At 43.9% G+C, this 13,432-nt stretch overlaps 2 protein-coding genes across 3 annotated transcripts in view; both read right to left on the bottom strand.

Annotated features, from left to right (window-relative positions):
- Positions 1–6: 6 nt before the first annotated feature.
- On the bottom strand, positions 7–8,454 carry RBM22 (RNA binding motif protein 22). Its single transcript, XM_019506126.1, has 11 exons — positions 8,346–8,454; positions 7,980–8,033; positions 7,010–7,039; positions 5,077–5,209; positions 4,204–4,304; positions 3,871–4,043; positions 2,943–3,143; positions 2,184–2,348; positions 1,684–1,772; positions 982–1,113; positions 7–332 (listed from the first exon to the last, which is right to left on the bottom strand). Exons 1-11 carry the CDS (start codon positions 8,397–8,399, stop codon positions 202–204), a joined length of 1,263 nt encoding a protein of 420 aa, XP_019361671.1. The 5' UTR covers positions 8,400–8,454; the 3' UTR covers positions 7–201.
- A 1,348-nt stretch (positions 8,455–9,802) lies between these two features.
- DCTN4 (dynactin subunit 4) overlaps positions 9,803–13,432 on the bottom strand; it is a 14,593-nt gene continuing 10,963 nt past the window's right edge. For both annotated transcript variants that reach the window (XM_019506123.1, XM_019506124.1), the window contains 3 exons: positions 13,245–13,352; positions 12,694–12,791; positions 9,803–12,352 (listed from right to left, as the gene is read on the bottom strand). In XM_019506123.1, the coding sequence (XP_019361668.1) occupies positions 12,139–12,352; positions 12,694–12,791; positions 13,245–13,352 (420 nt within the window). In that variant the 3' untranslated portion in view covers positions 9,803–12,138. The remainder of the gene's footprint in view (positions 12,353–12,693; positions 12,792–13,244; positions 13,353–13,432) is intronic.

The raw sequence follows: 13,432 nt of genomic DNA, 5'->3' as shown, positions 1-13,432 counted from the left end.
CCACCCATAACAGTGAAAGATGCAGGGTATGATAATGATCTGATTAGCTAGTGGCAACATAACAGAGCTCAGCTCACCCTGTGTGCACTGGCAAGGAAGCAAGGCTTAGCCTCCAGCTCGCCCACAGCTGAACATATTATGCTACCATGGAAACTAAAGAAAAATGACATGCACGCAATCCGTGAACGTGGCGGAGGTGTGCTAGGGGCTGCTATGCTTCCCAGCGTGGGCGCCCATCCTCTGTGGGTCTTGAGAAGGATAGTGGATGGGACCTGGGGCTCTCATGAAGGGAGGTGGGGGCCCCATGGCATGGAACATGTGAGGCCCAAAACCTGCAGGCACAGAAGGAAAAAGTGTCAGATACAGGAGTTCCTGACCAGGTCTCCTATGCCACTGCCACCTGTCATTCACCCACTTACAGGGAAGCACAATCTACTGATCCCTAGGCTTAGATGCTCCTCTCTGCTCCCTCCCAATGGCCCCAGTACACTTATCCCCCTACCCTCCTTTGTGCCAGCCCAGTGGGCAGTGATCTCAAGCCCCAGATGCAGAATTGTCCAACAAAGGTTGCAGATGCCACTTCTACAAGTTCCTGCTCCCTTTCCCCCAGCATTATGTTCTGAATATCCAAACATCCTCGGTTTCACTACCAAGAACAGCAGAGGCATCCAGTGCAGCTTGACAAACCCATCACTTCCCTAAATTTCACAGGAATAAGGCTCCGCTACTTGAATGTACAACCACTCAAACACTGGCTTTCATGATCTGTTCAGAAGTCGCACTTCAAAATTAGGCTTGGCTAAGCAAGATGGGTCTCTGTGGAATCCACAAGAACCCCCCCGGATACTGCAGGATTTTGGACAGACATTCTCCCTCTGTGGGCATTCTGGCTTCACAAAACATCGGTTCAGCAGCCTGTGTTTTTTCATCAGCCCACATGGCATGCAGCAAATACCAGAGTGAGGAAGATAAATGAATTACCTGGAGGTGGTGGCGGAGCTATGCCGGGAGGCGGCGGCAGGGCAATGTTAACCACGGCAGGAGGGCCGCTGGGAGGTAGGTTGAAATAGTTTGCAGATGCTTCTTCTTCGGCTGCTGGAGGAGGGGGAAGAGCTGTGGGGGACAAACATGCCTTGGTTACTGCCGAGACTCTTATATCAGGGGAAAGAAACTAAGTCTCTCACAGAGCACTGCAATGAACTCTTCCAGCAGGGCTTCTGCTTCTAGTGTGCATCCAACATCAACTGCAGCCCCTGAACACTTCCTGCCATCCCTTCCACAGGAAAGCCACTAGAGTCTGATCCTGAACAGGCACCAACCTGCCTTCTCTAACAGGTGACATCAAATACAAAGGATTCACTAGTCCAAAGGCCTGGCTGTCTGACTTGAATCCTCATCTCCTACCCGCTGTACCTCCTTGTTCATTCTGCAAATAAGCCTGTGCTATGATCTTCTTTGTAACCAACACCCCCCGCCCCTCATTGACCACAAAAGTAAGATTCATTAGCCAGGTCGTATGTAACTGCAGGTTCACCAAGTACCTGGGTCGTCAAACATACTCTTTCTATTCCCAGCTTCCACTGACATACGGAGTATAAACCTGGTCTGCTTTATGGCAACAAGGCAGCAGCTGTGCTGTGCTTGAGGGCAATACCTGGAAATGAAAGGAAAGCTTTCCCTTACCTCCTGGGAGTCCTGGCACTGGCTCCAGCTTTATGCCAGAATCTGTAGTACCTTCTTTTTCCTTCTCTTTTCCTCTTGCCGCTTGGGACCTGAAATCCAAGCCCAATGCATTAGAAGCAGAGAGACTGTCAGGTGCTCATGGCTTCCCAAACATAATTAATTTTATAATTACATCAATTTTAGAAGCACTTCCTCAGAGGCCAAGAATTGAGAATGCAGTATTAACAGCAAAGAAAAAGGAGTTGATGATGTGGTTGGAAACAGCATACCCCAAGAAACCACTTCAAGTTACCCTCCCACATGCCACTCACCACTCAGGTGAAGTAAATACCCAGGAGGCTTTTACATACTTGCTTCCTGTTTTAGTTTATCAAGACCACTCCCGAGTTGAATCAGTACTACTTGAAGCTGAAGCCTTAAGCTAAGAGCAGACTTTCCAACACCACAATCCAGCCCTACCTTTGAAAAAAGAAATAAATGCTTTTGCCCCTCTCACTCACCTCCCCCACTTGACGTTGAGTCTGCGACCGTTGACGATGAGCTTGTTAAAGGACTTCTCAGCAGCCACTTCTGCAGCTTGCCGCGTGGCAAACTGGATGAACGCGCACTGCTGCCTCTGGACCACTGTTATCGTCCTGATCTCTCCGAATTGGTAGAAGTGATTTCTGCAAGAGAGGATCACAAAATGGGACTCTTCTCCTCAATTCCATGCAGTGCACGTTGCTTTACATTGCTAAATGCTCACTCTCTTATGAAATACAGACCCTTTCCCTTCTCCACTGGCAATTCAAATCCAGCTTTAGAACCAAAGGCAGACAAATGACTGTCAGTGACTGCTCCCGCCTCTCACATGTACCATTACGGCAAGGTTGTGCCAGGCTCTGACATGAATTTCCTCAGAGCTTATGCAGATGGGGGCTATGTAATTGCATAATGGGATTCTCAGAGCTTTGAAAGGGATGACTCAGCATCTTTGCAGGGAGTTGTCAACAAGTCAAATGTTGCTGAGATTTGTTATTCTTGCCCTCAGGAAGATTGCGCTCTACTAGCCAGCTTCTGGTCAGGAAAAACTGAACAAAACCTTTCAGCTCTTTGGGAAAAGAAAAGAGGTTCCTTGATAGAAGACCCCTTTTCACTATCATTCAGGCACAGCAACACAGATGAAAGGTTTGCCACTGTCACAAACACACCACAGGGCTAGACTTCAGACAGTCAGAGAAGCTAATGCAAGCTTGAAGATGAGAGATGCTCCTCCATACCTGAGATCAGTCTCAGTGATAGTGTCTCCGAGACCTCCCACATAGAGCGTAGTAATGCTCTTGTCATCAGGCGGGTCCAGACGAGGCATGGTTGATGCCCGTTTCAGAAGCTTGTCAGCCACAGGGTCATTAATACCATAGTAACGGTCCTTGATGTTCTGATCAGCCAAAGGATCATCTGGGTCTGTAGGTTTCTCATGTCTATAAAAGCATCATAAAACTGCACAGTTAGAGCTGCATCAGCCTACCAGGACTGTTACTGTCACTTCTCTTCAGCAGTTTGGCAACTAACCCAGTTAACACTGTTCAGGCGAGTGTATCAAAAGGGAGCACATGCTTACTAACTTATTACAGCAACTAACTTATTATAGCAACCTCCGACCCATGGAGCCATTTGATTTAGCCCACGGACGTGGAATTCCGGCAGCAGTCACTCTCCCTGTGCCTCTGCAGGGAACAGTGCTGGCTGTTCCTGGGTCCTAGCACACCCATCCACCTCTGACCTGAACCAGGTCAATCTGACCTGCAGCCTTAAAAGGCTTCCAACTGCTATATTCTAGCACGTGCAAGCTACACTTCTGAAGGAATGGCAGCTCCAGGAGTCAGATTTCAAACAGAGTACAGATCACCGATTATGGGACAATCAATGATGTGTAGACTGATCATTCAACCACAGAGACTATACAGTGCAAGAGAAAACTGCACTTATAGCATCTGATCTTTCAGCTGACTGTTCAACATAAGCAGCCAAGACTTCGATACTTGCTGGAATAAAACAATTAATGTATTAGGACATAGGTCTAGTCACTAGTGCAACATTTGCCTGAATGTTTATCAAGGCATTTCACTACCTCCCCCGCTATTTTGGAGAACCCCAAGGGGCTGCCCTCAAGTATGGCCAGTCCATTAGCTGTAATGACAACTGTACCTGTAAGGACACTCTTCCCCTCGCTTACATTCTCCTTTCACCCAGAAGGAACAGATGTGCGGGCGGTTGCGTTTGTAGTATGGGGTGGTCCGAGCCAGCTTAAGCAACATATCACTGGTTGAAGTAGCTTTTCCCAGAGCGCCAACTGGCCTTGTGCCATCAGAGTTTGAGATCTAGGCAGCAAATAAAGACAGGGAATGAAAAATGCTTGACAGGTTATTGATGCACATAATCAGAAAAACAAGAAAGCTTCCAAGATTACCCAATTTGTTCCACTTGCAGCTTATGTGAAGTAGTTCAGCACAAGTCATGGTAACAAATGCATTTCCTTACCTCTCTCTCCATGTTCTGGGTGTAGTACTCTTTATTAACATCAGATTTAGGCATGTCATCTTTCAAGGAAAGTCCTGCATCCCGGACCTGGATAGGCAAACCTACAATGGACAAACAGAATTAGTATTGATCTAAAAGAGAAAGAGCTGAAGCAGCTCATCCTAAGGTAATTGTATTCAAAGAAAGGCGCCAGGAAGAAGCACTTTGCCTGTAACAATTTGTTTTATATTGCATTACTTCAAATCCCCTAGGAATCATTAAATATTGATTTGATTGAATAATAAGTATTACTTCACAGGGCCAAGAAAGGAACTAAATAGACTGAAAGTATGTCTACTGTCAGTATAGCTTTTAAGTGCTTTTGTAAAGTCTGCTATAACACTTCTAGATACAGGATCTAGGTAATCCCAAGTATCCTTTATTTTCTATTAATCACTGCTAAAAGGAGTGTTTCAGTCTGGCAACAGAAAGCTAGCATGGTTCATATTTTTTGTAGCTCAATGATTCTAATGCTCTCAACACTGATGTCAAATGGATCTATGCTTAACTTCCAAACAGACTTGGAAATCCATAGCAAAATGGGTTATACGAAAAATGGGTGGAATATTTGTCAGAAGTTATTTAAATTTTTGCTAAGCTGGGATGTTTTATGCAAAACAGGCATACAGGTTAGAATCAAGTGTGCATTGAGTCCTTTTTTGAGTGAGCTGATTAATTTAGTTGAGCTACTTCATTCACACAAATTGCCCCAAACAGCCATTAGAGATAAATACAGATTTAGGGATGTATTATAACTAAGCAAAGACAGGAGACAAGGAGAGTTAGCCTTGATTTGGACATCCCGTTTTAGGTGAAATGGCTGCTGGAACATACCATATTCCAGGTCAAGCAGACAGGTTTGACAGACATTCTTCAGCTTGCTGCAGGTTTGGCATACTTCTGTCTTCTTAAAGCGCATGCGAACGCCGGGGCACCAGCGAAACACCGTGAAGGGCCTGGCACAGATCTGAGACAGAAAATGGCAATTTGCATCACTAACACTGGCATTCTAATTCTTCCAGGAAACTCCAACTCTAACAGGTGCCTCATTCCTGCCAATTATTTGCCTAATTTCAACACTACAATTCCAGCTAAAAAACCTAGCTCAAAATGACCTTTCTTGAATTCACTGAATTGTCAGGAGACATTTTGGTGGCATTTGCTTGCAATGATTTGAAAGTTCAAGGCAGCCTTGTTGGAGCATAAGGCAAGGAAGTGTTCAACTGTGCTCCAGAAGTCACTAAAATCTGGTCTCAGGAATTCAGGCCCACCCAAAGCAGGATGGCCCTACTGTGGAGCAATGTGTACAGTATGTGCCAGGGGGATGCACTTGCTTTCACCATATGCAGGAACTGTAGTGGGAGAGCCAAATCTCAGTGCACTAGTTGTTCTTGACTGAGATTATGGCTGGCTGGAGGAAACAATGTATTTCAACTCCCCCACTAGGTTGATACCAGACCTTATGTTTTATGTTTCCAAAGGACAGCACTAAGAGTCCTGCTTTTCTTCTTTTACGGAACCTGTTTCTTACATATAGAATCACAAAACATTAGGGTTGGAAGAGACCGCAGGAGGTCATATCTAGTTCAACCCCCTGCTCAAAGCAGGACCAGCCCCAATTACATCATCCAAGCCAAGGCTTTGTCTACCTGGGTCTTAAAAACCTCCAAGGATGGAGACTCCCCAGTTTCTCTAGGTAACCTGTTCCAGTGTTTTACTACCCTCCTAGTGAGAAAATTCTTCCTAATATCCAAACTAAACTTCCCTTGCTGCAATTTGACACCACTGTTCCTTGTTCTCTCATTTGCCACCAGTGAGTACAGTCTAGCTCCGTATCTCTGGGTCCATATCTACCATGGACAACTGGAAGGCAGGGGCATTGCTGTGATTTATAGGAAATCTGCACTCCATCTAGCATATTTCCAAGGGTAAAGTGAACAGGAAGTAAATTTGCAAGAAAGAAATGCTAAACTGGGTGACATACATGCAACAAAAACCCAGTACAGTGCAACCATGCTGTGCTGTTGCCTCTTTTGATGATAAAGTAACCAATAATCAACATATGTTGAAGCCATTCTGAGGGCTCTTTTATTTTTTCACTCTCTCCTTTCTACAAAACTTGCATTATTACCTTTCCTTCAAATGCCAAAGAGCCAAACCCTGCATCCCTTAGCATCAGCCTAGGGTTTCTGTGGGGTTCTAAGGAGCATGTTTGAAAACAACATCACAATCAACAAGGCAATGAGAAACACAGATAACGAAGCAATAGGTGCCGCCAACAGAATTATAGTTTATCTGACAATATCTTTTTCACATCTTTCTAAGTTCCACGTAAGAGAAGGAAGTTTTACAAAGTCAGCATTTATTAATACAAATATTTTTTCTTCACAATCTATTTTATATTTGCAGCGAAAGCCATTTTTGTTTGAGTACGATTATTTTCTTGCAGAGTTCGAAACCTAAACATCACAGTGTCCTGCTATCCCAACAGAGGACAGCCTAAATGGTGAAAAAAGGAAACAGACCTAAGCCAATCCTGAGAACTAGTCACCCATAACTTTACTTGTGTGAGAAGATCTACTGATATTGATGAACAAATCGCATGAGTAGATTTACTTTGCACAATTGGACTATTAATGCATTCATATGGTTAAGTACGTACTTTAGCAATTTGACAATTTCCATTCAAGACTGGAATCTCTCTCAGAAACTAACCTGCGAGTACAGAAGCCAATTCCTAAAATAAAAGTAAACCCAAAAAACTTACCTTACATTCCTTTCCATATTTCTCTTTGGTCTGGAACAAAATAAAACAACAATAAGTAAAAAAAAGAAAAGAAAATGACATAATAACAATTTAATGCTAAGATCCATTGATTATAGAGTTGGAAGGGACCCAATGAATCATCATGTCTAAAAAGTTATCTTGTAAGGCATCTCTTCTCCATGCCTTACAAGATAACTTACTGCTTTAATATATTCCACCCAAACATGCGTGCCTCATTGCCCCAGATAAGGCACGTTTTCCTTCTGCTCAGGGTGCACTGGAGACATTTAGCTCGTTATTTTCGCTGTATCAGGATGTCACCACAAGAAAAATGACACCAAACCCCTTTCAATTTTTAAAGCAGTATTCAACAAAATGCTTAAAAATTTTTCAAAGAAACCTCTCAAGTTTGTCTTGGGGCTTTTAACGCTTGTGGTCAGCAATTGCAGATGCATAAAATAAGAAAATAAACCCATTCTCCGTGTTTGGAAAAAGACCATGATCGCATTAACAATTAACACATTCGAATCCCGTGAAGACCCAACACATGCACCCTCGTCATTAGCGACAAATGTGTGCTGATTTCATCTCAAATATCAGATTCAGCCAATAGTTTTCATCGTTTCATAGCTGTTAGGGGCTGCAAGGGACGTTTCGGGGTGGGTCTGATGGCGACGCCTCCCTGGCCTTGTCCCTTTCCCGAGGAGCCAAGATGTTTGTAGGCATCTTGCCGCCTTGTTCGCTCAAGCCGATATTGACATCCTCTGAACCCGCATTTCACATTAACGCACACGTTAAAAGCCCTGGACCTAGACTATGTGGCAGAGGCGATCTCTTTTATTAGACCAAGAGGGTTTTTGGTTTTTTGTTGCAAAAATGTAGTCGGTTCTAATCAAAGACGTCACACCTCTACCATGAGTCCCGCTGCCTCTACTCCAAGACGGCTACAACCCGGGGACCTGTCACGTACCATTCGGATGTAGGGGTTTTCTCCAAGGCATGTCTGACACAGAATGGGGAAGTCCTGCATCAAAGGAGGCAAAAAAACAGAAATAAATAAATCAAGCGGAGGCTAAACTTTAGAGCTCGTGTCTAAGCTGCTCCTCCTGTCCCCGCCAAGGTCCCACAAGCCACCCGACCGTTCCACGAAGGGGTAAATGACCCCAGTGCCCGATGCAGCCACAGCCCACCCCAAACCCTGCCAGGCCTTGCTGCTTCCTTCCAGGAGCAGGCCTCAGGACAGCAGCAGGCCCCTGGCTGCCCCTGCCCCCCCAGCCAAGGCCCAGGGGTGGGGGATGAGGGGCCGAGCTCCAGAGGGCCCGGACACCGCCCTCACCGCGTCCTCCCAGTTCTGCCGGTTGTAGGTGTTAGAACCCAGCGACGTCGCCATCTTGGAGCCGGCGCCAGCAGCCACCGGAAGTCTGGGCCCCGGACGGGCAGGAAGTGCCACCCGCACCGCTCTTGCCGCCGCCCAACCATAGAGAGGGGCCGTCCTCAGGCCCCCTTCGCTCCCGGAAGGCCTCGGCGTTGCTCCGCGCCTCCCGGAAGTGGCCGGGTCTCCCCGCCGGAAGTGGGAGAGACCACTCTGTCCCGCGGGGGGAGGGGGGGCGCACCGCAGGCGGCTTAGCACGTGGAGAGCGACCAGCTTCAGGAATTTGCTTTTTGCTATTAATTCATTATTAATAAAAAATATTAATATTAATAAAATTATTACTATTTATCCATTAAATGTGTTATCTATTAACTTAATAAATTCATTAATTATATTACGATTAGATTATGAATTTAATACAGGAATTAGAGTTGGGGTTATTAATAACTTTAATAAATATTAATAAACTAAATGTGCTGTTTATTAATGAATTAATGTTAATTATGATCAAATTATGAATTTAATATTAATTAGATTTTGGGTTATTAATAACTTTATTAATATCAATAAATATGTATCAAACTAAATATTGTATCTATTTATTAATTAAATGAATAAATTAGTGTTTATGTTAGTTCATTATAACTAAAGTATGAATTCAATACATTAAATATTTTATCTATTAAAAGAAACATTTGATCTATTTAATAAATTGATGTTAATTATGTAAATTAATTCTGTTATAATTAAATTATGAATTTAATGTATGAAATCAATTTTGGCTGCCACTCAATTCGCATCTTTTATTAGACCAGCTAGATTTTTGCAAATAAAAATGTCTTTGTAATAATTTGGGCACAAGCACCATTCAGGCATAAGAGAAAAGACTGTAAAAGTTTTTCAATTGACAGTAGTTTTAGGGGGTGCCCTGAGGTTGAGACCCAAGATTATAGAAATGAAAGGCTTCACGCGTATTTGGTATAGTGCTGACAGTTACTGAGGAGACGAGGATTTCTTAGGGTAATGCCTCTTTTCTTGGATCAACTCTATAGCCGAGAGAGAGCCTAATAAGAGAGAGCACCCAAAGAAAGCCGCACCGCTTGCATTGCTAGACCGTTGTGGCTGCTTGCTGCTGTAATGTTTCTATGGGATTAGTTGCATCATCTGACAAATGTTTCTCATCCAAAAGTGGCGGGGCACAGCATCATTCAGCGGACAGCATGAGCTGTGTCAAAGCAAAAGCAGATCCAAACTTTTTTGCCAATGTTTAGCCATAAAAAAAGTCAAGTGACCCGAGCTGAATGTAGCCCATGTCATTAAGAAATGGAGCAACGAATGTGAGTTTCTGCAGCATCACATGAGGAGGTAGGATAGTTATGTTGCTCTTTAATACTGTTATTGAATAAAGGTAACAAAAAAACTAGAGCCAACATTGTCTGCTTTATTTATTTCAAATTCACTACATGAAGTTAAGCAATAAGGCAACACAGTAATCTGTCCTTAGTGGAGTCAACATCAATAAAGGCAGAGTGCTTCCACTGCTCCCTGTGGGAACAAATGAGAAGTTTCTGCACAAAATGCACGGAAAACAGCTAAAGTTACTCCTATTTGCTATAAGCTGATCAAAGTAAAGAAAGATTCACTGGATTAATTAAACTGTTCAAAGCCCATGTGCCCTTCTACATTTTCAAACTAGCAAGTTAGAACCAAGTTACATCTCTCGCATTAAAAGTAGTTTTAATTAAGAGTTGCAGAACCTCTCGTGCTGTAATCCCCAACAGCAGCATTCCAAGTTCTGTAGTTAAAAGCAGTCGCTTTTCCTGACTGCAGCTTGAAAATCTCACTCAGTCAAAAATATAGTTTGGGTAAGATTGATTTGCTTTTTAAACAATTTGTGTTGCTAGTTTGCTAGTTATTTTGGCTGCTAAAAAAACCCACAACCAAAGCTTTGAAGCATTTTGTTATCTAGTCAGGTAAGACAGCTGCAGACACTAACGCTATACACTGAAGAATAAATACTGGGCTACGCTTCATAATTTCATGCTGTACATCTGTGTATTAACTATGCAAACTTGTAAACATGAAGTTTCTGCTCCAAGACCCACCAGACAGACTAGCAAATAAGGCGCTCCCTTCCCAGAGGCTGTAAAACCGTATTCAGCTCAATCACACGCCCTGTGGACTCATGAAGGTTGCAGTTCCTGTTTGACTGAAAAGAACTTTTGAGCTGCACCCCAAGATGCCCTAAAATATTACATTATGATTTCACGAAGATATAAATACACATTCCCCCATACAGATGTGATACATCTTATACTAAACAGTAGAGTTATAACAATATTGTCCTCACACAGATGTGATACATCTTATACTAAACAGTAGAGTCATAACAATATTGTCCTCACACAGCATGTAACTAAATAAGTGGCCTTCAGACCCTTCACAATATCACCAGGTTTCACAGCAGTGCCAAGAACAAAGTATTTTGTACACCTGCATTTGCTTCTTGAAGAGATATTTAGCAGGTCGCCACTTGCAAGTGAAAAAGCAACTGAAGTCTCTGTAGGAAGTGGAGTCCCAAGTTGCCTACACTAATACTAGCTACTGGTACTGGTGGCATGTTACATCCAGGGTCAAGGACACAATGCCATTTGTAACTGTTTTCAACTCAAATTCATGGCCAGATGATACTTTATGGCAGCAGATGCATTATCCTGAAATGTTTTCACTTCTGAAGTGCTTGACTCAACTTTTCTCCTAATGTGTTCTGCTCAAGCTCACACTTTTCCTCTGCCACTGTGCCCACTCCTAACTCGCCTCAGGGAGGTCCTACGTACTTTGAAACTAAACTTAACCATCAGAACTTATTCTCTGGTTGACTCCCTCATTGAAAAACCCTCGAGTGTGAAGACAGGCACTCAGTCCTTCAGTTGTGCCTTTGCTTCAATAACTGTAGCAGCAGCAGCAGCTTCATTCCAATGACCCGCTCAGGTCCTGAAGTATCAAGCTATACCACACATTTTCCAATAGAAAAGGCTTCAAATGGCACTAAGTATAACTCAAACTCACAAGAGCTACAGAGGACTATTCTTTAAGCTAAGAGGCAAACGCTTCTTTATATATCAAAGATCCCATGCTTTGTCCTCCCGTAAACTACATGGGGCATGTAATTTTTTTTCATATAGTTATGCCCAAGTGCCCAGGGCTAAGGGAAATTTATTAAGCCAACGAGATCTACCAGGAAAACAAACTAGTATCATGCTGATGCCACAGGGAGTTGCTGTTTGAGAAGAGCCCTGGAATGTTTGCTAATGGAGTGCACGCTTTGATACAGAAAGGAGGATTAGTGTTGTTGTGCATTTAGGACTAGTTTGGTGGACCTGGCATGGAGAATAGGAAAGCCAGAGCAGGTTTTTTTCCCTGTTGGTAAAGCTAACGTGACTTTGGCCAAGTAGAGTGCAGATCTAGAGGCTTTCTCTGTGCTCAGCTTTGTGCTGCAAGTCAAACAAGCGTGTGTTGGTTTAGCAATACCACGGATTCGCAAAGTGGGCATCAAGGCGAGGGGAAGAGAGAAGAATGCATTGGCTGAAAGCGGCTTCCTTCCCCCTCAGCTATGCAGCCTCCTCCTCTCTTGGCTTGAATTTGTAGTGCGTGTACATGTGGCAAAGGAGGCTTCAGAGCATTCCCCAAGGTATGTTCTCTCACTGTGACCATCTGTCCAGTGGCCAGCTTTTGAGATTCAACTGTCAGGCGCCTCTTATGGGAGCATGGGGCCAAGGCTGAGCTCTACGTGGTGGGTGAGCCAGATGACCTCTGAGCTCTGATCACCCTCTTCGCTGGGCCGGATGGGAGCAGCAAGGTTTTTGAACTCGTGCTTCATCTTAAAGCTCACGGTTACTTCGCCCTCCTCCTTCTGTGGAGTGACTTTGATGAAAACTCCCACCTTGTTGGCTTTTCTGAAGGCAATTACGCTGCAAGGTAAGGGACAGTGTCATCATCCACTCTTAGTGGCACCACATCCACTTTTGGGTTATTTTTATCACTACATAATTATACCATTACTACAGGCTGTAAGCTTTGCAGGAAAAGTTAGCACAATTCTGTTGATTACACATGGCAACAGAAGCTCCCTCCAACAGCTGTCCTAGCACTAAGCAACCCAGAGAGAAACAAGTTTCTAGAAGGGTCCCCAGTACAAACAAGAAACCAAAGCTCTGCACCACAGCTTGGTGGAAGCCAACGTGACAGGAAAGCATGAAGTACCAAGTATGTTTGGGACCTGACCTCTGAGCAGGAAAAACTGAACACTCACTCAGGGTCATCCTGGAAATCTTGAGGTTCTGCTAGCTCATCATACTCTGCTGCAGCATCTTTCCCAGCTAGAATTAGCTCCTTGGGAGGAACTGCTACCTGCAAAAGAGCATGCCAAAAAGGTGGGTTTCAGTACTGCCTCCTGCTCGTGGATCATGGGCCAGTGTAGACTAGACTTCACAAGGGAGCATCTGTTCAATGGATACCGCAGTGGGAGAAGGAAAAAGAGTCCTGTGGTGTTCTTCCATTCTTTACATTTCCTCCTCACTCAGGCAAAGGATCGCTATTACGCTTCTCCCCTGGATTAGGAAGTCACCTCGAGCTACACAGCTGTTCGAGGTGTTTTACAAAGTTCTCAGATTTTATGATTGTAACGTTAATGGATTAGGTTTAAGACCCAGAAGAAATGTGAAATGGATGCTATAGGGGCTGATGTAAATGAGTCCCTCTGTCATAGGAAGAGTTGGGCACTGTCCAGCCCAGCATATATGAAAGAACAACATTTTGGACAAGGGACAAGTTATCAGCTTGTAAGGCAAGAGGACACAATACCTTCGCAGTGCTGTTGATGTCATCGGGGTCTCCCTCCTCACACTCCATGAGCGTGACATGGATAATGTTTTCCACTGGATTGGTCAGAGTCAGAAGAACTTGACTCTCCTGGTTAGATATACATGGAAGCGTACACAGTTAGGAACCTGTTACTCTGGGGAAAGTTTTTTTTTTTTTTTTTTTTTTTT

Source organism: Gavialis gangeticus, unplaced genomic scaffold (genome assembly GCF_001723915.1).
Source record: "Gavialis gangeticus isolate Ggan-Ray unplaced genomic scaffold, GavGan_comp1, whole genome shotgun sequence".
NCBI classification, from domain to species: Eukaryota; Metazoa; Chordata; order Crocodylia; family Gavialidae; genus Gavialis; species Gavialis gangeticus.
Note: the sequence above shows the minus strand (reverse complement) of the source record. Positions and strands in the feature narration are given on the sequence as shown.

Bases quoted from the DNA above. Each gene is read 5' to 3' on its own strand.
- RBM22 (XM_019506126.1), bottom strand. From the start codon at position 8,399: ATGGCGACGTCGCTGGGTTCTAACACCTACAACCGGCAGAACTGGGAG. The intron at 8,034-8,345 runs GTGAGGGCGGTG...CCTTTGATGCAG, and splicing joins GGCAGAACTGGGAGGACGCG to GACTTCCCCATTCTGTGTCA. The intron at 1,773-2,183 runs GTGAGTGAGAGG...CTTGGATTTCAG, and splicing joins CTCAACGTCAAGTGGGGGAG to GTCCCAAGCGGCAAGAGGAA.